General features: G+C 47.6%; 1 protein-coding gene across 1 annotated transcript in view; it reads left to right on the top strand.

Moving 5' to 3' along the window:
- The window catches only part of DGAT2 (diacylglycerol O-acyltransferase 2), a 54,976-nt gene that overhangs the window by 25,918 nt on the left and 4,302 nt on the right, over positions 1 to 24,756 (top strand). The window contains exons 3-6 of the mRNA XM_054973075.1: positions 5,775 to 5,882; positions 7,724 to 7,794; positions 20,671 to 20,875; positions 24,191 to 24,365. Of these exons, the coding sequence (XP_054829050.1) occupies positions 5,775 to 5,882; positions 7,724 to 7,794; positions 20,671 to 20,875; positions 24,191 to 24,365 (559 nt within the window). The remainder of the gene's footprint in view (positions 1 to 5,774; positions 5,883 to 7,723; positions 7,795 to 20,670; positions 20,876 to 24,190; positions 24,366 to 24,756) is intronic.

The following is a 24,756-nucleotide window of genomic DNA, read 5'->3' as shown; positions in this document are numbered from 1 at the left end:
AAAATCACACGTTTTATTTAAAAGAAAGAATCGATTCAACAGAGTAAGTGTTAGGTAGGGTTGCCAGCCTCCAGGTGAAACCTGGAGATCTCCTGGAATTGCAGCTGATCTCCAGGCCATAGAGATCTGTTCCCCTGAAGAAAATGGCTGCTTTACAGGGCAAAATCCATGGCATTTTACCCTACTGAGGTCCCTCCACTTCTCAAACCCTGCCCTCTTCAGGTTCCACCTTCCAAAATCTCCAGGAATTTCCAAACCTGGAGCTGGCAACCGAATGTTTCAGCTTATAAGGGTAAAGTAACTCTCCACTATGGTTTGGGTTGCCAGTTCCAGGTTGGGAAATTCTGAGAACCTGGCGTGGGCAGGTTTGGGGGACTGTGGGTTTCCCACAGACTCCCCCCTCCAAAGCAGCCATTTTCTCTTGGGGAACAGATTACTATGGCCTGGTCATAATCCTAGGAGATCTCCTGCCCCTGGTGGTGGAGAGTGCCCTCAAGTCATAGCTGACTTATAGTGACCCCTGGTGGGATTTTGTAGCAAGAGACTAACAGAGGTGGTTTGCTATGGCCTGCCTCTGCAACCTTGGCCTTCATTGGAGGTCTCCCACCATGACCGACCCTGCTTAGCCTCTGAGATCTGATGAGATCAGGTTCAGAAATTAAGCAGGGTCGACCATATCCAGCAGTCATAACCTCTTCTCCTCCACAAGATTGCATACTTTGCAACTGGGCCCAACGAAAGTAAATCAGCACCATCTGAGGAGAGAAGTTTTCTCCTCTTCCCTTTTTAAACTCTTGGTGGCTCGTCCCCCTCCCATCAAGGGAAGTTCCATGCGCTCTGATTGGCTGACAACCACTTGCCGGAGGCCGTAACCACAAGGATTGGTTCGGAGCCCTGAACGAGAGGCGGGGCTTTAGGGCTCGATTGCCACACCCCCTTTCTTCTGACCCTGTCTGGACCCAGCTTCACGAACTGTGTGTTGTAAATCCCACCTCTGGCATTTTTTCCATCTCCTGCCAATCTTAACGCAGCTGTAACTATTCTGTTCTTGGCCAGCAGTCATGCTTTCGATCTTAATAGCCTTGGGGTGGGCGTAGAGAAGGGGAGGTGCCTGCCGCTTTTTGGCTGGTCCAGTGCGGAGGAGGAACAGCGGGTCATCGCTCCCTTGTGTTTGAGAAAACACGAACACTGCTTGCTAATCCTCGGGCTTGGGCTTGCTCCACAAAGCTGATTAAGTGGGATCGGCAGGAGAGAGCTTGCTTGCTTGCTTCACAACGGGCAGCTGCCCGGCAGAATGTTCCAGCCACAAGATGTGATTGTGTTCTCGAGTGGCTTTTGGAAAAGATTGGACAAATTCCCGGAGGCTAAGGGCTAATTGAGCGTGCGGCCGCTGGTTAAATGGAGCCTCCATGGCAAAATAACAACAATAATAACATTTGATTTATATAACATTCAATTTATATCCCGCCCTTCAGGAAAACTTAACACCCACTCAGAGAAGTTTACAAAGTATGTTATTATTATCCACCCAACAATCGCCCTGTGAGGTGGGTGCAGCTGAGAGCCAAGCTACAAGTGACGCCTTACACAGGTTGGACACTTGTCAGCTTCCCTCAAGTTTTGATGGGAAATGTAGGCGTCCTGGTTTTACAGCTTGGCTCTCCATTACAGCTGCAAGACCAGGATGCCTACATTTCCCATCAAAACTTGAGGGAAGCTGACAAGTGTCCCACCTGTGTCAGGCGTCACTTGTAGCTTGGCTCTCAGAGAGCTCCAAGAAGCTGCGACTGGCCCAAGGTCACCCAGCTGGCTTCAAGTGGAGGAGTGGGGAATCAAACCTGGTTCTCCAGATTAGAGTCCTGCTGCTCTTAACCACTACATCAAAAAGCCAGTCTTTCTCCAGATATTGGGAACATTGCCAAGATTTCGTGTTCACAAACATTTGGCTGCTGTTGGATAGGGGATAACCAATCAATCAAATCAATCAATCATTTACTACAGCATAGATAGGGAATAATAGTCTAGGCAGGTCTTGCGTTGATCCTAGAAGAATAACTATTGGTAAGGCCTTCAGAAAGCTGAACTCTGACATGCCCTGGAAATGGCACTTGATGTATTTGCCTTTTCTTGATGCAAAGTGACATTAGTCCTAACTGGTACCTGGATGGCACACCACCTGGAACCCCAGGTGTGCAACTGAGCTTCCCAGAGGGGCATAGCTGATGCATGCCTCATTGTTAGTCCTGTTCACAAGTTAGAGTGAACACTTGTACAATCCATGTGCCCTTGATTTGTTCTTTATGCATGCGTTAAGTCATTTTCATATTACATCAAATGCATATAAAGCTGAATCAAAGATTGAATTCACGCGTGTATCCGGGTAAGACTAAGGCTATCGTACTTTGGTCACAGCATGAGAAGACAAGATTCTCTGGAAAAGTCAATAATGCTAGGAAAAGTGGAAGGCAGTAGGAAAAGAGGAAGGCCTAAAACGAGATGGCTTGACTCAATAAAAGAAGCCACGTCCTCCAGTTTGCAGGATCTGAGCAAGTCAAAGGGGAAGGATGGTGCTAGGCAGGGGTCATTTCGTAGAAAAAGAGTTGGAGGAACTCATTAGTATAATTCATTAGCATATTTCATTAGCATATGCCACGCCCCTTGCCATCACTGGAAATGGTTCATTAGCATCACTGATTTGCATATGCCACACCCCCTGACATCACCTATCCTGGCTGTTTTGGACCCAATCCTGGCCATTCAGGGCCGAAATTGGGCCCGAAATGGCAAAAAGGGGCTGAAAATGGTCGAAAAGGGGCCCCAAATGGTCAGGATCGGGCTGCTGCTGAGTGGGAGAGTGATCCACCACCCGTCAGAGGCCCGATCCGGGCCATTTCGGCCCCAGTCCAGGCTGAAACGGGCCCAAAATGGCCAATAGTCAGGTGGGCGAGACCACCTGACAGGTGACCTCTTTGGGGACCTGCTGGAACTGCGTTCCTGCACGTTCCCCCTTGAAATGAGCCCTGGTGCTAGGATAGGACGTTTTGGAGGTCTTTCATTCATAGGACCGCCATAGGTCGGAGGTGACTTGACAGCACATAACACACACATCCAGGTACTGGGCCCTGGTTTTGTCTGTAAAGTGAATATGCTCCAGCGCTTTTTTACAAATAGATATGTCTGCTCATATAATAAGATGCGAACCTGGCTATGATGACACTATGGAGGCTTTTGGGTCATCCTGCATCTTCCATAGCCTTTCTAAGCGCCACGCACGATGTTCCCAGTTAGAAGCAAGATGGGTCGCAGAGTTCTTGGTTGTATTCCGTCCCAGGTAATTGCGAGAGAGAATCTACTGATGCCAGGTAACTAAATCCCCGAGGCAGGTTGCCTAGCAACTGTAGACGTCCTCACTCATGGCTGGGACCCAAAGTTGAGAGACGGGTGGCTGTGAAGCTGGAGGATTTCTGCGAAGAATGGATTGGGATCGAGGGATCCAATTCATCCCTACTGCTCCCCATTTGTAAAGATCTGGGAACCGCATCTCTCTTGCCGTTATCCTTGCTTTTCAGGCCCAAATTGTTTCCCTAAACACTAGTATCGCCTAAATTCATTATGCAGTGCTGGTTTGGGGTGCTGTATGAATGGGGGGAATTAGGGTTGCCAACTCCAGGTAGGGAAATTCCTGGAGATTTGGGGACGGTGGCGGTTGGAGCCTGCAGACGGCAGCGTTTAGGGAGGGGAGGGACTTTGGTGGGGTGTAATACCACAGAGTCCCCCCTCCAAAGCAACAGTTTTCTCCAGGGGAACAGATCTCTATAGTTTGGAGATCAATGGTAATTCCAGGAGATCTTCAGGTCCCACCTGAATGTTAGCAATCCTACATAGGTTCCCTATTCCCCTTGGGGAGTGGAGGGAATGGGAAAGAACTCGAGTCTAGGATGCCAGAACCAGAGTACTTGAACAGACCCTCGCTTGGCCGAGGGTGGGGTGGGGGCAGCCTTGATGCTCATAGCGGGGAGGTAGGGTTAACAACACAAAGAGGCTTCTTAAAGAGAGAGCGGCTGTTGTCAGATCCCTAACCGAAGCTCTCCCTATATCCAGTAAAACTGAATAAACCGTTATGCTATTATAATAATTGTTTGCTGTCTTAGATCTTTGTATGCCATTAAAGGTATTTGAATTGAATTGAATTATAATAGCAGCTGGAATTGTTGATACGTTTGCTTGTGTCTGTTATGTGCTGTCCAGTCGTTTCCGACCTATGGCGACCCTATGAATGAAAGACCTCCAAAACGTCCTATCATTAACAGACTTGCTCAGATCCTGCAAACTGGAGGACGTGGCTTCTCTTACTGAGTCCAGCCATCTTGTTTTAGGTCTTCCTCTTTTCCTACTGCCTTCCACTTTTCCTAGCATTACTGACTTTTCCAGAGAATCTTGTCTTCTCGTGATGTGACCAAAGTGTGATAGCCTCAGTTTTGTCATTTTAGCTTCTAAGGAGAATTCAGGCTTGATTTGATCTAGGACCCACTTATTTGTCTTTTTGGCTGTCCATGGTATCCGCAAAACTCTCCTCCAGCACCACATTTCAAATGAATCGATTTTTTTCCTGTCAGCTTTCTTCACTGTCCAACTTTCACATCCATACATGGCAACGGGGAATACCATAGTTTGGATTATCTTGATCTTGGTTCCCAGAGAGACATCTTTATCTTTAAGGATCTTATCTAGCTTGACATTTGCTTACTGTATTTATAACTCACATGAATATATTTTGGCTTTGATATTTACACTTATCAGTGAATGACTTCTTTGATTTATCATTAGTAAACTGCAATTTCACTGGGTATTACTGGTTTAATTTGTCTCCTTCATGTGTAAGCATCTTATCCTTTCTTCATCTGTTCTTGATGTAGCATTTCTCAGGTCATGTTTTATTTGGCAGGAATTGAGGTTTTCTATTGACACAGAGCACTTTAATTAAAGAGTTTATTAAGCACAAAAGCCGTAACAGTTTATTCAGTTATACTGGATATAGGGAGAGCTTCAGTTAGGGAGGTAGGGTTGCCAACTCTAGGTTGGGAAGTTCTTGGAGATTTGGGTGTGAAACCTGGAGAACGCAGGGTTTGGGGAGGGAACTTAGCAGAGTTTAATGCCATAGAGTCCACCCTCCAAAGCAGCCATTTCCTCCAGGGGAAATGATCTCTGTGTCCTGGAGATCAGTTGTAATTTCGGGAGATCTCCAGCTACCACCTGGAGGTTGGCAACCCTCCTTGGGCAGCTGGTTTTGGGAGCAGAGCAAAAAGGAGGGAAAGAAGCTCTCCGCTGCTTCTTCTCTGGCCGATAGTCAGAGTCAGGCTGGTGTTTCCATTTCAGGGGTGCAGTTCTCGATGCTTCCTCCGAACCCATGACCTCCGTTTGGGAAGTTCAGTTTGTCGTGGTGTTGTGCTGAGATTTTTTAAAACACGCACTGCGGAAGCACAGGCCGCAACAGCCTCCAGAGCTCTTTAGTGCTCAAAACTTTTTTTAAAGAGCTGGATCGCCTCTGCAGGTGCTAAAAATGAGGGGGGAAATCCCTGGGCAGAGTAATTAAGTTAGCTTTAGAGGCAGTACAGGAGACGTGTTCAACGTGACGTCGCTTAAGCCCTTAAACAACCAAATTTGACTTAGCGGAGGGGGTGGGAAACCTTCAAGTATGGAGCGTATGCCAGTACAAATCCCCCAGCTTAGCGCAATGAGCTAATTCTCCTTTTCCTCTTTTTCTTCGGTCTCAGGTGTCACTTGCACAATCGTTCTCATGTACATCCTTTGTACTGACTGCTGGGTGATCGCCGCTGCGTATTTCGCCTGGCTCGTGTTTGACTGGAACACTCCCACGAAAGGTGAGCGGAGGAAGGAGGTGGGCTTTTGTTGCAAAGCTAAGTTGTGCCCCTCCAAGCGCATTTGGATGGGTCATGGCAGCACTGTGGTTTCATGCAGCGTTACCAATCTCCAGGTGGGACCTGGAGTTCTGCTCTCCGGCGTACGGAGCTCAGTTCCCCCGGCAGCATTGGAGGTCCGACACTGTCGCGTTAGATCTTCACTGAACGCTCAGCCTACTCAACCATCTAAAGCAGGGGTCCCCAACCTTTCTGAGCCGGTGGGCAGGCCGGGCACCTTTAGAATTTTGAGAGGGGGTGGTACGCGACACCCCCAAAGGGTTGCCATAGGAGGCAGAACCAAACACAATACCTCCCTCCTCACTTTGCTAAAGAATTGCAGAAGGGGAATACAAAGGGAGGGAGGGAGGGAGGGTTGGAAGGGAGGAAGGAATGAAGGAAGGAAAGTTGGACAGAAGGAAGGGTTGGAAGGAAGGAAAGAAGGAAAGAAAGCCTGAAGGGGGAATGGAAATGCAGGACTGAATGTTTACCTGTTCTCCTGATCTTCCAGTGGAAAACCCTCAGGGCAGCCAATAACAAGCCCTGCCTTACAAAGCCCCTGCCCATTTGTGGAAAAGCTCAGAAGGACGTACCGGTGGGCACTGCGGTGTCCATGGGCACCACGTTGGAGATCCCAATCTATGGAGTGTAGTGTTGCAACAAAACCACAACAGGGCAAACTATAGTTCACAAACCAGCTACAAGGCCTGGTTGGTCATCCTGGGCTTGGTGCCGTCCAATCTCTTGGATTTTATATATTAACTGTAAAGTCTAAACTTGCCACCATTTGGGGCAGGATCCCTTCGAAATAGCTGGACTGAATTAAACTAAGACTCCCGTCTTGTATCATGTGTGAAGCACGAGTCGACAAGATGTTTCCAGAAGACCCTTATGTGTAGGGAAATTACACTGTACGCTTCTCCTGCCGAGTTATCTCTGTACATATTGCATGTACCCTCTACACGTCAGGATTGTACGTAGCTGTCATGGTTATTGTGGCAGGGAGTACTATAAGCTTTCAAAAACTCCCTACTGCACCTTCTGTCAATTAGTTTGTTTGGCAGTCCATTGCACCATTTGTAATTCTACAAGAATTTCCTGGGCTTTTAAATGCATGCTGAAGGATTGCAGCAGGGTTGGAGGAAAAATAATTAAAATTCGAATGCATGGAAATATTAAAGAGCCCATAAGGTGGTTCTCCACCCATCCTCAATCCTTTTTTTTTTAATTTAGAGTTTTATACAGGGGTCATTTCATAGAAAAAGAGCTGGAGGAATTAATTAGCATAACTCATTAGCATATGCCACACCCATTGACATCACCAGCCGTGTGTCATTAGCATCACTGATTTGCATATGCCACACCCCCTGACATCACCTATCCTGGTTGTTTTGGACCCAATCCTGGCCATTCAGGGTCGAATGGGCCCAAAATGGCAAAAAGGGGCTGAAAATGGCTGAAAAGGGGCCCAAAATGGTCAGGATCGGGCCGCTGCTGAGTGGGAGAGTGATCCACCACCTGTCAGAGGCAAATCCGGGCCATTTTAGCCCCAATCCAGGCTGAAACGGGCCCAAAATAGCTGAGAGTCAGGTGGGCGGGACCACCTGACGTGACCTCTTTGGGGAACTGCCAGAACTGCGTTCCTGCGCATTCCCCCTCGAAATGAGCCCTGGTTTTATGTAATCCCCCCTGTGTTAGGGAAATTACGTAGGGAATAGGTGTCTGTTTATCTGTGTATTTCTTGGTTCGATTCTCTCCCCTTCTTCCTTCCTGATACCGAATTAACCATTTTTTCCCCTCTAAAGGTGGAAGAAGATCCCAGTGGGTCAGAAACTGGGCCATGTGGCGGTATTTCCGGGACTACTTTCCGATACGAGTGAGTATTACAAACTTCTCTCCTCCCACTGTGGCACGGTAGCGGCTGGGGGTTCAACCAGAACGACTCGCCTAGTTTTGCTGTTGCTTTGGGGTTGAATGTGGCTTCTGTTTTCAAGAAACACGATTGGGGCGGTAGTTGAATGCCGCTTTTCTTTAATGATATTTTTCTTCTTATGCTCGTAATCATCTCTGCTTCCTTTGTTTACATTGCTGGGGTCAGTAAGGATATAAGGAGAACAAAAAAAATCTCCAAAGAACAGCTTCATTTACCCACATGGCTGCGTTTGGTAATATTTTCCTCCTTCTGCCCTGCCTTAATTTCCTGAGCAGCAGTTTAATCCTATAGGCTGTGCTGTCCTGTGTTATCTTGCTGGGTATGCCTCGGTAGATTTGGCCACCATGGTGGATAACCACCCAGCCCTGCCCTCAAACTTGCAGCAGAGGGAGAAAAAGGGTGTGTCTTTGTGTGTGTGTGTGATGTGGGTTCTGGATACACAGAGGTAGGATCGCCAGCTCCAAGTTGGGAAATTCCTGGAGATTTGGGGGTGAAACCTGGAAAAACCTGGAGAAAGTGGGGTTTGGGGAGGGGAAAGGACCTTGGCATGGCATAATTCCATAGAATTAACCCCCTGAAGTAGCCATTTTCTCCAGGTGAACTGATCTCTGTGGCCTGGAGACCCGTTGCAATTCTGGGAGATCTCCAGCCACTACCTGGACGCTGGCAATCCTACACAGAAGTGATGCGGTGTCATGCATTATGGTTTCGCCAGTCTTCATCCCCCAAAATGCTCCTGCATTGCAACCCTGTGCCATGTCTCTTACACCAGAGGTGCTTGTGAAATCACACAACCCTCCGCAGCCCATCAGATTTAAATGGCAACGAAGTCAAAGGGGAACGATGGTGCTAGGATAGCATTGCCAACTCCTGGCTGGGAAATTCCTGGAGAATTGGAAGTGGAGCCTGGAGAAGGCGGGGTTTGGGGAGGGGAGGGCCTCAGTGGGGAATAATACCCACTGTCATTTTCTTTAGGGGAATAGATCTCTGCAGTCTGAAGATCAGTTGTAATTCCAGGACAACTCCAGGCCCCACCTGGAGATTGGCACCCTGATGCTAGATGGAAGCAGCCAATGGAACAGACGGGAAACACTGACACAAAATTCCTGTCAGCTAGACAAGTGTGGTACCATATTGTAGGAGACCAGCAGGGCTTTTTTTCTGCCGGAACGCTCCAGAATGGCGTTCCAGCACCTCTCCGTATGTGGTGGCCCTATCCTCTGATCTCCAGGCGGAGATCAGTTCCCCTGGAGCAAATGGCCCTTAAGGTAAGCCTGCTCCTGAGGTGGGGGGGAAGCACATGAGTCGGGAGGGAGGGGAATGGCATGGCATGGGCTGCTGTCGAGCGGGGGAGCATCGGGAGGGGAATCAGGCCCGAAACAGCCTGGATTGGGGCCAAAATGGCCCAGATCAGGCCCCAAACGGCCAGGATTGGGCTGTTGCCGGGCAGGGGAGTGCTCTCCCATGTGGCAGCAGCCCATTCCAGGGCCGACTTGAGTCTAATCCTGGCTGTTTCGGGCCCATTTCAGCCCAATTTTGGGCCCCAAAAGGCCAGGTCAGGCCCGAAACAGCCAGGATTGGGCCACTGCTGGGCAGGGGAGTGCTCTCCTGTATGGCAGCAGCCTATTCCAGGCCGATTTGGGCCTGATCTGGGCTTGGCCCAAAATTGCCCGGATTGGGCCACTGCCGGGTGGGGGAGTGCTCCTCTGCACCGCAGTGGTCTGTTCTGGGCTGAATTCAGCCTGATTTGGGCTTAAAGTTCCCCCGTGGAGCACGGGAGTGCTCCGTGGCGGCCACGGCCTGTGTGATTACATCACTTCCCGGAAGTGGCATAGAATGTAAGCCCTGGAGCCTGGCTGCCCGCCTCCCCCATTGCAGAAACTGGTGCTTTGCTCTGGGCAGCTGCTTGAGGGAAGATGGTGGATTTCTGGCTGCATTTCCTTGCTTTCTTTCCCTGGTCAGAGTTGGTGGCCTCGTCCTCAAAGAGGCCCACCTTCCAGGTTGCTGGGGGCGATGAGTGTGTGTGTGTGATTCTCCCAGACTACAGCTGGAAATGCTGCAACCTTGTAAAACTGGTTTGAGCAGAGATGGCGGGTGTCCCTGAATATAATCCAACTTTGAAAAGCTTTTGGAGACCCAAAGCATGTAAGTTTTGGGGGGGCGAACTTTGCTTTCTGTGGCTTGTTTCCAGTTTGGGTTTCTCCTTTGGGAGACAAGGACAAACTGAACTGTGGCCCACTCTAGGTTCGCTTAAAAACCTGAAACTTCTAATGAGCACAGGGCATACGAGGGCAGAGGAGACCCAGGTTTGTGTGTCCATTCGGCCATGACCTTGAGGCACTTTGGGAGGGAGACTGGCCCACCTCGCAAGGTGGTTTTGAGAATAAAACAGAGGAGAGGAGAAATGGGAATGCTGTCCTGAGCTCTTGGAGAGCAGAGCAGGATATAGAATTATACTGATTCCTTGACGGTATCGGACTTTGAAGAAGGCTGATCAGCATTACTTGCGCAAACCACATTTCCCAGACTGTGGCTTACCACAGCAGTTTTGTATTTTGAAAAAATCTGGGCCAGAAGCAACCCTGGGATAAGTGCATTGTGCATACAGGCACCAAAACTTCTGGGAGGAAAAATGGCTTTATCTTGATGTATTGTCGAAGGCTTTCACGGCTGGAGAACGATGGTTGTTGTGGGTTTTCCGGGCTGTAGTGTCACTGAGAGATCTCTGTCTTTTGGTGCTACACCTCTGAAGATGCCAGCCACAGCTGCTGGCGAAACGTCAGGAACTACAATGCCAAGACCACGGCAATACAGCCCGGAAAACCCACAACAACCATCGGCTTTATCTTGCTTTCTAACTTCCCTGCTATGTTGAACATGCTGCTAAAAGTTTAGTCATTTGAAAAAAAAACACTGCCATAAGGGGTAGCTAGCGATATGGTTGTAGAATGTCATGTTTCTCCTGGCAAACGTGATTATTGTCTGGGGGAGAGAAAAGCTGATTGATGAAGAGCAATAGGTCGGTATCAAAGGGCAGCCTTATCCGTTGCACGTACAGTGGCTGATTGTTTCTTTTGCCCGTGTGCTTATTTTAGCTCGGGGCTGGCTCCGGTTATCTCCCGCTCAAGAGTGAAGTTACCAAACTTGTCGAGCTAATCTCAGATCTGACTTGATTTTTTGATGATTGCATCATTGGAGGCTTTCTGAATCTAAAGGTCTCTATTGCAGTCAGAGAATCCTCCCTTGAAACTCTAGAGCATATGGATTCTGCATTATGCTCGGCTTGCAGGCAGCCCTGTGTGGGGAGGGTGTGGGGGGGAACTCCTCTTCTTGGTCTCTTAAAGATTGATTGATTGATTGGATTTCTAGCCCGCCCACCCTCCCAGCAAGCAGGCTCAGGGCGGGTTACAATCATAGACAAATTACAACGAATAAAACCAGTAAAATCAGTACCAACATGGATGTCAACATTCCAGGTTGTGCACCCTTCCCCCTTTCCCTGCCCGCCATACACAAGGGAAGAAAAGGGTGGAGATGTGGTTGGTGAACCTCTTAACTCCTCAAGCACGGGGAGGCAGTTGGCAGGCTGTGAATGATATCATCTACACAGTACCCTTCAACTCTCAAGACAAACCCTTCCACAGGTTGCAAAGCCCGACTTGCTGATTTGTGATTCTTCTCGGGGTTATTAATTAGCAGAGTACAGAAATGCGCAATGGACATAATAAGCACGCACTCCTGTGTTTAGCTCTACAAAATACATAATATTTTATCCTACATAATAGGATAAAAGGTTACATTGGCAGAAAATAAAGAATGGCTACCTAGCCTGAATTCTCCCTAGAAGCTAAAATGACAAAACTGAGGCTATTGTACTTTAGTCACATCATGAGAAGACAAGATTCTCTGGAAAAGTCAATAATGCTAGGAAAAGTGGAAGGCAGTAGGAAAAGAGGAAGACCTGAAACGAGATGGCTGGACTCAGTAAGAGAAGCCACGTCCTCCAGTTTGCAGGATCTGAGCAAGTCTGTTAATGATAGAAAGTTTTGGAGGTCTTTCATTCATAGGGTTGCCGTAGGTCGGAGGCACATAACACACACATCTAGCTACATCTTGCTGGTTAGATGGACTTAGCTGGCAGACTTAGACTGTTACAAAATCATCGTAGAGACTGAATTGAACTGAACAAAGAGAAATAAAACTTCAGTATAAATTTCTAGCTAATTGCTCCCTCCCAATAAACTGGTTGCCAATCGGGAATCTCACATCTACTTCATTAAGCATAAAGACTCCCTTTTCTATTGAGGGAAACTTAACTCGATAGCCAGGTGTCATTTCGTAGAAAAAGAGCTGGAGGAACTCATTAGCACAACTCATTAGCATATGTCACACCCCCTGGCATCACCTATCCTGGGCTGTTTTGGACCCAATCCTGGCCATTCAGGGTAAAATTGGGCCCAAAATAGCAAAAAGGGGCTGAAAATGGCCAAAAAGGGGCCCAAAATGGTCAGGATCGGGCCGCTGCTGAGCTGCAGAGTGATCCACCATCTGTCAGAGGGCCGAAACGGGCCCAAAATGGCCAAGAGTCAGGTGGGCGGGGCCACTTGACATGTGACCTCTTTGGGGAACCTCTTTGCGTGTTCCCCCTCGAAATGAGCCCTGTCGATAGCTAAGTGGTTACATGCAAATACGTTTACTAACTAAGTAACACAAACAAAATGACTGACCGCAGAACACTAATTCCCAACTATTCTCTATATTGCTGCCTTTTGGGGGGTTTCCTCTTGGAAGGGCCTGACGCTGCTGCACATGTATGGAGCTAGGTCACCCCATCTTCTGCCCCTGTGTATGTGCATGCGCACTGAGTGCAGTGGCAGGACGCTGCCGTAGCTTCTTGGCTTGTTCTCCAGTGCACTGCGTCTTCTGTGCTCAGCTTGTGTTTGGCAGTGGCCCTGTCGCCACTGTAAGGTACTGAGTCTGGCTTTCCCTCTCTTCCCTCATTGGGAGGGGCCGTGGCTCATTGGTAGAGCATCTGCTTGGCATGCAAAGGGTCCCAAGTTCAATCCCTGGCATTTCCAGCTGAAAGCTAGTAAGTGATGTGATACCTGGAGAGCTGCTACCAGTCTGAGTAGACAATGCTGACTTTGATGGCCTGACGGCCTGATTTAGTATAAAGCAGTTTGATGTGTCTATGGCTGATTCCGCACATGTTGGATAATGCACTTTCAATGCACTTTATCAGTTGTTTGAGGTGGATTTTTTGTTCCACACACGAAAAAATCCGTTCCAAATGATCTGTAAAGAGGATTGGAAGTGCATTATCCAACGTCTGCAGAATCACTCATTATGTTCCTCCCACATGACTATTTGATGGTTATATTCCAGTGGATTAAGAAAGGTTGTCCTGACCTGGATATCCCAGGTGAGATTGATCTCATCAGATTTCAGAAGCTAAGCAGGGTTAGCCCTGGTTAGTAATTGGATGGGAGACCTCCAACGAAGACCAGGGTTGCAGAGGCAGGCAATGGCAAACCACCTCTGTTAGTCTCTTGTCATTAAAGCCCCACCAGGGGTCGCCATAAGTCAGCTATGACTTGAGGGCACTCTCCACGACCAAGAAAGGTCGAAGAGCACCACGCTATTTATTTATCTGGTGCATTTCTATGCAGTTTACAGCATAGATATACATTATTAAAATAATATTAATGCAAACATGAAAACTGATATGATGTCAAAATATAAATGCAAACATTAAAAACCAAGAACACAATTTAATAAGAATACAAACATTAAAACCCGTACTTAAGAAGAAGCTTCTCTATCGTGTCTCTTGTGGGCCCCTGGGGAGCTCTTGGAATGGAGCTACCTGGCTCCTCGCTGGGCAGAAGGAGAAGCAGCGGTGCCCTTAGAGTCATAGAAGGTTGGAAGGGCCCTCCAGGGTCATCTAGTCCAACCCCCTGCACAATGCAAGACATTCACAACTATCTCCACACACACACACCCAACGACCCCTGCTCCATGCACAGAAGATGGCAAAACACCTCCCAGATCTCTGGCCAAACTGGCCTGGGGAAAATTGCTTCCTGACTCCAAAGTGGCGATCGGCATTACCCTGGAGATGTAAGAAGGGACCACGAGAACTAAGCCCTGATATAACTCTCCCTTTCATGATCTGCCCAGGTTCTCTGTCCTCCGTCTCATGATCTGCCCAGGTTCACAGACTCAGCATTGCTGTCAGATGGCCATCTAGCCTCTGCATAAAAACCGGCTTGTTGGGCTCTTGTTTATTTCTGTGCCAGAGTGTATCTCAGGGGCCAAGGGCCAGTGATGCTTGCTGTGTTGGCAGGCTAAGAGCAACTACCCGTAATCATGGGTGTGGAGGAGTCGGACTGCCCATAAGAACTAGGAATTATGACTTTTCAATGGAGCAGACTGGAAGTGGCCTTTGGAACGCTCACGATTTCCAAGACTGAGGCCACAGTTTGCGCTGTATCAAAGCCCTAGAGCTGTAATGGGGTGCAAAGGTTGCCCTGTCCAGCCGGTCTGATGATAAAGCCTTTAGATATTGCTCAGAGGATGGAGCAAGAGCAGGTTAGGGGTTTCCCAGTGCCATGTTTTTGCACGACGGAGCCTAATATGACCCTGCTGCCTAACTGGCCGTCTGGGCCCCACCATCCATTCTGGGGGCAGCAGGACCAAACCTGGCCTACCTGAAGAAGTCGGGAAAGCTCCCACTCTCCTGGACTGTGGAAAACTGAATTATTCAGGAGGTCTTTTTACTCAGATAGGAGGGCTGTGCTGTAAGGAAGTGGTCTCAAAGAGAAGCATCAGTAAAGAGATAGGAACCATAGACTGTACTACTACGTACTGCCAGTTGTTGGAAGTATGATCCTACGGGGTAGTTCTATGTTGTTTAATAAGTCAATATTAGAATAGCTTATGCTCTGTTGCAGCATTTCTTCAAGTCTATTAGATTTCTCCTGATTTTAAATCTTTGCCAGTTTGCATCGAGGTACCCTATTGCATTGTTTACTGAAAAGCCCTTGAAATTGACTGTAGTGACTCACAGGTAGGGATACCATACCCCCGGTGGGGTCAGGGGATCTCCCGCCTCCACCCCTCGCACCCTGCCCCCACTTACTTGGCCGGAACGGGGCGCACCTTCTGTGTGCGCTCCCTTACGGTGCTGCGCACTCCCGTGAGAAGCAGCTACCTGGATCGGCCCAGTTTGGCCCGGATTGGGGCTGCTGCAGAGCGCGGGAGTGCGAAATGAGCTCATTTTGGCACAAATCGGGCCTGTTTTGGGTCGCTGCGGAGGGAAGGAGTGCTCCTGCCCTCCGCTGCGGTCCCGATCCAAGCCCCTGCGGAGCGTGGACGCACTCGGGGGGGGGGGACCACATGATGACGTCACTTCCTGGAAGTGATGTCATCATGCTTGCGGGAGCGCCCCCCCAGAAAGGTGAGTGCCAGGCCCCAATCCCCTCCCCGGAGTTTGAGGGGGCCTGACAACCCTACTCACAGGGTGTGATCCGCCTTGAGTCTCAAGTGAGAAAGGCGGATTATAAATAATGTAAATAGAATGAATGTTTGGGAACTGGGGAGGAAGAGAAATGGATTGGCTGTGAAAAGTACTGGGATCAGGAATTCCCATCCCTTGTTATTTCTTGGAGGCATTATATCAAGGGAAGATGGTGCGGGGAGAGGAAAAGTGAATGAATGCCCTGCCCTGGAAACTAAATTATGACTCCCTTCCATGTAGAGTTTTAGTCCTCAGACTTAATAAGTAGGCTTCCCATATTCCCGCGAATAGTGGGCAATCTCCCGGGAGTTTGCCCCGCGAAGAGCGCCTGCCACTGGCAGGCAATCTGGGAAAGCATACACGGTGTGTGTGTGTGTGTGTGTGTGTGTGTGCTCCTGGCAGGGTTTGATGATATCACTTCCCGCCAACCATGGGTGCTCCCTCAGTTCACTGGGGCCAATTTTGGCCCCAAATGGGCCAGAATTGGTCCTGTGCAAAGCCCAAAGTGTTCCCCCACGGGAGAACTTCCAGGAAGTGACGTCGTCATGCCCCACTGGGAGCACATACATGCAAAGAAGCTACAAGAGGTAAGTCCTGGGTCTCCCTTCTGGAGGGCATATGGACCTGAGAACCCTGTTAATAAGGGTTAACAGCATCTGCATCTTCCTGGATCCCTCAACATTTAGACCAAGTTGCAGAATTAAAAATAATCCCATCACTTGAGATCTTCTTGGAAGGCTGAGATGAGAGCCACCTGCTGGCAGCCTTTAAAACCACAACTGCTTTTGAGAATGGCGCCATGCCAGGAAAGGTGTGAGTGGCAGGGGTGTGTGTGTGTGTGAGATTTTCAGCATGGTAAAATACCTGGAGGGAAGAAAGTGTGGGTTGGATGGAAGCCTTTCCCACTATCGCCTCATTTTGACAATTAAGCGATCTGAGTGCAGGCATAGCTTTTGAGCATTGCTAGAGCAGCTAGCTGACTGCGTGTATTGAGGAGTTTGTATCCGCGGGATATTTTGTAATAGGAGTCTCTCCCCGACGGCCTCCCCGGCGCATCTGTTGCTCCCCAGGAGACCTGCCACCTGCTGCACATTCTAAACGGGCTCCCAAACAACTCGATGCTAAAAATGCAGGGCTGGGAGCGAAGGGTCAGAAGCGTGGGAGAGTTTAGGTCTGGCTGCCTTTGCCCTGACCCTATTTTTGTGAGCGAGGGGTCCCCAGAAAGATTGAGGGGGGGGCCTCTGGCAGGATTATTACTGGAGCATCAGTTGAGCTGATGGGCGAGCATCAGTTAAGCTGATGGGTGATCTTGCATGGGAAGAACTCCGGCCAATTTCTTCTTGGTGGTGGATGGCAGTGATTTACTTGCCAGGGTCCACTGAATAAATGGCCACGTCCAGGGATCAGGTCCGAAACAGGCTTCGGAAAAACACTAGGCGATTCTCCTTGCTCAACCAGTCCCCTTGTCTGCATTGAGTATAGTCCCAGACAAAAAATCTCTCCTCTTAAATTTCAAAAATATAACGATTTACTAAAGTGTAAATGTGCAAGGTGCAATCAATCATATATATACGAAATATTTTTCCAGTTACATATATCACAGTCAGTCCTTTCTAGTATTCGTTTCCAGATTTACTGGTTATGTAACTGTTTATTTAAGAATGTGCATTCTGGTTGCCTTGTATTTTTGAAAAATTGGGACTAGTAACAATATCTGTGTGTTAACTCTAGAAAGGACTGACTGTGATATATGTAATTGGAAAAATATTTTGTATATATATGATTGATTGCACCTTGCACATTTACACTTTAGTAAATTGTTGTTATATTTTTGAAATTTAAGAGGAGAGCTTTTTTGTCTGGGACCTTATGTTTTCTCCTTTGAGTGCCTCTATTTGCTCACCTGCATTGCTCACCTATGGCTTTTAGGCACCTGGGTGCAATTCCCATTCAGCTATGAAGCTTACTGGGAGACCTTGGAGCAGTTGTTTGGCCTGCTTTGCAGGTAGTGGTGATTAAATGGGAGGGGAGAGCCATGTGTGCTACTCTTTGTACCCACCTTGCTTGGTCCTTCTCCTTCTCTATGCATTCTTCGATATGTGCTTATGAAAATATAAAGAAGGAGGCATTCAGTTACCTTGTGTGTAGTTTTTATCGCTCACTTTGACTCCAGAGCAGCTACGTATTTACTTCTTCCCTGTTTTATCCTCACTGCAACCTTGTGAGGTAGGTTTGGCTAAGAGTGTACGGGACTGGCCTCGAACCACCCAGTGAGTGAGGATTTGAACTTGGGACTTCCAGATCCAAGCATAATGCTTTAAGCACTACACCACGCTAATTTTTGACAGGGGCTCATTTGGAGAAGGAGAGTTCGGCCACTTCTCTCAGCTGTGTGTCTTCCACACCATCCTGGAGTTAGTTTTTCAGATCACATTGCCGTTGGCTTAGTAGGTTGTAAAACGTGGACGTGGCTTCTCAGCTGGTAGTGCCTGAAGCTCCTTTGGCAGTGTGTGCAGCCCAAGGCGCTTGACCTCTGAATTTCTACACTCCAGATTTCTCTCTAGAGAACGGATTCATTTGAAATATGGTGCTGGCGAAGAGTTTTGCAGATACCATGGACAGCCAAAAAGACCAATAAGTGGGTTCTAGATCAAATCAAGCCGGAATTCTCCCTAGAAGCTAAAATGACAAAACTGAGGCTATTGTACTTTGGCCGCATCATGAGAAGACAAGATTCTCTGGAAAAGTAAATAATGCTAGGAAAAGTGGAAGGCAGTAGGAAAAGAGGAAGACCCAAAATGAGATGGCTGGACTCAATAAAAGAAGCCACGTCCTCCAGTTTGCAAGATCTGAGCAAGTCTGTTAATGATAGGACGTTTTGGAGGTCTTTCATTTATAGGGTCGCCATAGGTTGGAGGTGACTTGATGGCACATAACACAGCTAGGGCCGGGAAAACGTCAGCGTTACTCTATGATATGACCCCCTGCTGTTAAGTGCAGGGCCATAGAAGACGGGGTTGTGGCCGAGACAGGCTTCAAGTGGGTTGCTGCTGAAATTGCCTTCGAGGATTACCTCTTTTGGAGGTGGATTTAGGATTTATATTCCGTAGAGGGAATTCCAGGTGGATAGCTGTGTTGGTCTGCAGTAGGAAAGCGAGATTCGACTCTGGCAGCACCTTAAAGACCAGCAAGATTTCCAGGGTGTACGCTTTGGGGAGTCAAAGTTCCCAAGGAAAATCTAGACATCTCCTGTAGACTTTGCAGGGGGGGGGGGCAGTGACTCGGTGGTAAAAACAGCAGCCTTCCGTGCAGGAGATGCCAGGTTCCGTCCCTGGCGTCTCCAGCTAAAACGATCACCTCCCCACCCATCCAAACGCAAAAAAACCTCCGTAGGTGTACATCTTGGCATCCTATTGTGCCAAGTTGCCTTCAGGAGACTTTGTCTGATTTCTGCAAATACACACTTTGCTAGGCTTATATTTTTAATGTTGCAACAGCTAGGGGAGAATTCTCGACAGGCATCCCTGTTTTTTGTCTTACGGAGCAGGGAGCCCGGCATTAGTAGCCCGGCAACGAAATGCAACCTGACCTTCCTGAATTCTTAGTGCAGCTGAGCCACATTGTGAAGATCTAGTTGCTGTGCCCCCCCCCCCCCCACATGAATTGTCAGCCTTCTGTGTGGCTGTCTCTGAGCAGAACCACAAGTGACAAAAGGCACAGGTTGGACACTTGTCAGCTTCCCTCAAGTTTTGGCGGGAAATGTAGGCAGCTTGGCGGAATGTTGGACACGTGACAGTTGAAAAGTCCATTGGACAGCAGTCGGAGAGCCAAGCTGTGAGACCAGGACGCCTACATTTCCCATCAAAACTTGAGGGAAGCTGACAAGTGTCCAACCTGTGCCTTTTGTCACTTGTGGTTCTGCTCTCTGTCCCTAATAAACTGAAGCGGCTTTCGCTTGGCACTCTAGGCAGCTGGTACAAAGAGAGGAAAGCAGGGTGTCCTTCTTAATTCCTTTTTAATTTCCTATGAGAATCCAGACCTGGTGATGGATTTAAAAATGGAGACTATCGAGGGATGGTAGTCCAGCTTTCCTTTAAGAGAGAGCTAGTATGGTGTAGTGGTTAAGAGTGTGGGACTCTAATCTGGAGAGCCGGGTTTGATTCCCCACTCCTCCACTTGAAGCCAGCTGGGTGACCTTGGGTCAGCCACAGCTTCTTGGAGCTCTCTCAGCCCCACCCACCTCACAGGGTGTTTTGTTGTGGGGATAATAACGACATGCTTTGTAAACCGCTCTGAGTGGGTGTTAAGTCATCCTGAAGGGCGGTATATAAATCAAATGTTATATTGTTATTAACCTTCCTTTTTAACGGCTGCTGGTCAATGGTCATTTTTATTTTGCAGTAGAAAAGAGCAAGAGTCCAGTAGCACCTATAAGACTAACAAAATTTGTGGTAGGGTATGAACTTTTGTGAGTCACAGCTCACTTTTTCAGACAGTATCATGAAAGCTAGATTCACGAAAGCTCATGCGCTACCACAAATTCTAAAAGAGTCCAGTAGCACCTTTAAGACTAACCAATTTTATTATAGCATAAGCTTTCGAGAATCAAGTTCTCTTCATCAGATGCCTGATCAGGCATCTGATGAAGAGAACTTGATTCTCGAAAGCTTATGCTATAATAAAATTGGTTAGTCTTAAAGGTGCTACTGGACTCTTTTTGATTTTGCTACTACAGACTAACACGGCTAACTCCTCTGGAACCACAAATTCTGTTAGTCTTATAGGTGCTACTGGACTCTTGCTCATTTCTGTATCTGAAGAAGTGAGCTGTGACTCACAGAAGCTCATACCCTACCACAAATTTTTGTTCATCTTAGAGGTGCTACTTCGCCAAAGTTCTTGCAGCTGGAAAGGTAAAGACAATTTTAGGGCTGGAGCACCTTTCTTATAAAGAAAGGTTGAAGACTCTTGCACTTCTTAAATTTAGAAAAGAACACTAAGGGCAGCCATGATAGAGGTCAGTCGGGATATTTTTCTTGCCTCCACCCTGCCAAAGTGGCACGGGCTCTATTGAGGGGATCAGCCAGAGCACATATTTTTGTGAATAGGACAAACACTGGCTCCTTGGGACTGCTTCAGGTCAGGAAAATGGTGTGTGTGTGATGCTTACATGCATATTTAAGAAATACAGATAAGAAAAGTAATTACTTAAAATGATCATACACAGAATAACAAGTCAGGGGAAATGCCTTCCTTCTAACTGATTTTATTCCCCTCTTTTTCTTTCTCTCCTTCCTCAGCTTTTTAAAACCCACAATTTATTGACCAACCGGAATTACATTTTGGGCTACCACCCTCACGGGATCCTTGGACTTGGTGCCTTCTGCAACTTCGGCACAGAAGCCACGGGCGTGGGCCAGAAGTTCCCGGGAATCAGGCTGCACCTTGCAACGCTAGCTGGGAACTTCCGATTTCCCATTTTGAGGGACTACTTAATGTCTGGGGGTAAGGACTGAAGACCACCGGCCAGAGACATTTTGATTCGGCGGTAAGCCCCGATGAATTTAGTGGGGCTTATTCCCAAGCAAGTGTATTCAGAGTCCCTTTCTTGGTTTCTGAAGGCTCTGTCAATTTCACCTCTCTACACAGAGCCGGCAGAGATCCTTCCTCAGAGAGTCTGTTAATTTCATCTGCTTGGAAGGCTCTGTCAATGAAATTAACAAACCCTCTGAGGAGTGATCTTTGCCGGCTCTGTGTAGAGAGGTGAAATTTACAAAGCCTTTGGCTCTGCCTTTTTAAACTACGCTTCCTGTCTAACATTGTGTCTCCCTACATTTGAGCGTCCTCGTATAAGATGTCTCATGAGTTTCACTGGACTAAGGTTTTTAAGAGCTGGTGTGGTGTTCTGGCTGGAGTAGTACACTCTGACCTAGGAAACTTGGGGTCAAGTGCCCACTCAGCCACCTAGCTCATTGGCTCACTTGCTCTCAGATCAGCCTACCTTGCAACCTTGTTTTGAAGAATGATTGGTGGAGGAAGACCTGTGTGCACCTCCCTGAGCTGGTTAGAGGATAAAATCTTGATTAATTGGATAAGACCCCCTAGTTGCAATGCATCTCTGAGTGACCGTTGGAGTCATGCCAACAAGAGAATGAGCATTTAAAGCGAGAGCTTTGATCTTTGTTGCTCAAAGTCATGTTGGGGATCTAGAATAGGTCACATAAAATCTTTGGGTTTGCCGGCTGTTGAGAGTCCCGGGTTCGAATCCCTGCTGCAACCTTTAAACCAGTCAATATCTCTCTGGGTCAGGCTAGACACCATGGTGGCAACCTCGTACCTTTCTGTCCACACAGCTGCCTGTTTTTATGGAATGCAGAGGTGGGGGTGAGTCCACTTTTTATTTTGGGGTTCACCGGGGTATAGAGGGGAAGGGAGGTTGAAGCTTGTCCCCTCTCCTTCCTTTCCTCATTGGATTTCATTGCTCCAAACATTTTGCTCCCTGCTCCGAGTGGCGTAGAGTGAGTGTGGCAGACAAGGACTGGAGAGACCCGGGTTCCAGCCCCTGCTCAGCTGGGAAGCTCATGAGGTGACCTTGGGCCAAGTAGCTTAACCTTTGTCACAGGCTGATCTCCTTGGGGTGGGGAAGGGTAGGGCAAAAATGAACTTGGTAGCCTGAATCAGTGTCAGCGGCAATGAAGCTGAGTGTCAAATATTTCAAGCAGTTCTCTAGAGAATCGCCTAGTCATTTAAAGGGCCAGTTCATGTGTGGGTAACCTGGACAGCCCAGGTGAGCCTGATCTCGTCAGCTCTCAGAAGCTAAGCAGGGTCGGCCTTGGTTAGTAATTGGATGGGAGACTGCTAACAAAGACCAGGGCTGCAGAGGCAGGCAATGGCAAACCACCTCTGTTAGTCTGTTGCCATGAAAACCCCACCAGAGGTCACCATAAGTCAACTATGACTTGAGGGCAGGTTTTCATTTCATTTTCATGTGCAAATTGGGCAAATTCTCCTGGCACATGGCCATGTGGTCATGTTTAAAATCGGGTTTACCTTCCAAGCCCTGCTTTGCCAGCTGTCAGCTTAACCGTAGTATTACTTTCGGCCGGAGGGTCTCTCCAGCCACCAGATGGGAACCCAGAAGGACTTTGGCTGGGATTAGAGAGCCACCTGTGGCCTGTCACTTTTTCTCCCCACCTTCTGCGAAAAAAGTAGAAAAGGTTCAGCAACATTGTGTTAGCTTAGCAAGGAGAGAAAGGGATTTATGGTGTGAAAAGCTATCCATCTCTGCACTTGCTTGAAAAGTGAAGCTTTCTTTTTTTTTTTAATTTTTAATCATTTTATTGACTTTCAAACACAACATAAAAAACACCATCTAAGCCACATTCAAAGTTACATAAGGGAATAGAGAAAGAAAAACATATGTGATAAAAGGAAAAAAAGATTAGAATAAAAGAAAAAAAGAAAAGGGAATGAAAAAAAGAAAACAGGCAATGTTGATCAACTTATTGATGGAGGACATTCCAAATCTTGCACTATATAAAACTCAGGGAAGAAATTTTTAACAGCGTTTTTACTTATTTCTAGAGCATTTCCATGTATGCTACAAATCTAATCTCTTTTCCACAGTTTGAGGAAGGATAAATATTGGTGTTGCGTACTTTTCTATATGTAATAAAGTCTTGCCACGTTTCATAAAAATCCAACATTCTAGCATTATCTTTGACAACTCTGAGTTGGCACGTCAAGTTTTCCGCCATGCAATTTGCCATAATTCAGAGTACCAAAGATACACTGATCAAGATTCTGTCAACTTGCAGCAATTTGCTATACCCTTACGCACTGCCATCAGCATGAACACTGTCAGCCCCCTTGATAACACTTTCCAATTTTATTTTCGTGCTTTTTTGTGTGTTAATGCTCATAAAACGGGAAAGGCACTGTCCCGTCTCATTTCCCCAACTGTTTGTGAATTCGGCCCTCCTTTGCAAGCCGATTAGCCTGCTCCAAAGATGGCTTTAGGTGCTAAGCTAAGGACAGAGGAACTAAGCAGTCATGATTTGAGTTCAGAAGCATCTTAAAGACCAATCTTTTCCAGGGTATAAGCTTTCAAGAATCAGACATCCCTTCATCTGACGAAGGGAACTTTGACCATCGAAAGCTTATACCCTGGAAATCTTATTGGTCTTTAAGGTGCTACTGGACTCAAATTTTGTTCTTCTATTGCAGACCAAAACAGCTACCCACCTGAAACTTACCCCTCTGCTATGAAGCTCACCTGGGAGCCTCACTTGGGCAAATCTTTCTCTCCCGGGCTAACCAACCACGTAGGGTTACTGCAAGCCTAAAAAGGAGGAAAGGAGACAGATGTATCCTGCTAGGAACTCTTGGGAGGGTGTATAAGACAGAGTGGGAGGGATCCAGTCACCCTATTTAACACACAGCATTGCTGCCTTGAGTGATGGCAACCCAAGCTCTGTGCTCAATTCTGCAACCTGCATAAATGTACAGGGCTACGCCAAATTTTTGCTTGGAAAGAATTGCGGGGTGGGGACGGGTGGTGCATTCCTCTTTATTTTCTGTACCTGTTTGGAATCAGCTTTGATGGAAGTGGAGATTCTCAGAATGCTGAGTTCTGAGCTGTGCTTCTTACCAGAACTGCAGACTATATGCTGCCGTTTAAGGGCTTTCTGCTAACAACTTATGCTGATTTTCTGTTTTCTCCACAAACGAGGCCTTGTTTTCCATTGGCGAGCTGTCCGTTTGCAATGTCCGCTTCATGCTTTTTTTTTAAAAAAAAGGTCTCTTCCTCTCAACGCTTAGGTATCTGCCCCGTGAACCGTGACAGCATAGACTACATCCTTTCGAAGAAGGGCAACGGGAATGCCGTTGTGATTGTGGTGGGAGGTGCTGCGGAGTCCCTGAACTGCATCCCCGGCAAAAACTCGGTGACGCTGAAAAACCGGAAAGGTTTTGTCAAGCTGGCCATACGACATGGGTAAGGGAGAAAAAAAGCTCCAGAATTAGATCCAGAGGTTCTGCCGTACTAATGGCAGAGTCTTCTTCCAATGCAAGGAGCCTTCGCTAGTGGGAATGAGTTTCTTCTGTTGGAGCAGTGGTTCTTGGACTGTTGGCAGCCACGATCATTGGCAGTACAGAACCTTTAGATCCAGCCCCTTTGTCTTCAGTGCATAAGATATGTTGTTCATCTGGCAGCGCGAATCTTCTTTGCCACTGGAACTAACCAATAACCCCTGTGCATTTTGGACTTGGTTTTTTATTTCTATACAGACCCAAATCCACATCCTGTTCCTTACTCAAAATACTTGCATCATGTGTCACATAGAATCATAGAGCGGAAAGGGATCTCCAGGGTCATCTAGTCCAAC

This window comes from Eublepharis macularius, chromosome 3 (genome assembly GCF_028583425.1).
Source record: "Eublepharis macularius isolate TG4126 chromosome 3, MPM_Emac_v1.0, whole genome shotgun sequence".
Lineage (NCBI taxonomy): Eukaryota > Metazoa > Chordata > Lepidosauria > Squamata > Eublepharidae > Eublepharis > Eublepharis macularius.
This window is presented reverse-complemented; position numbering and strand designations above follow the sequence as displayed.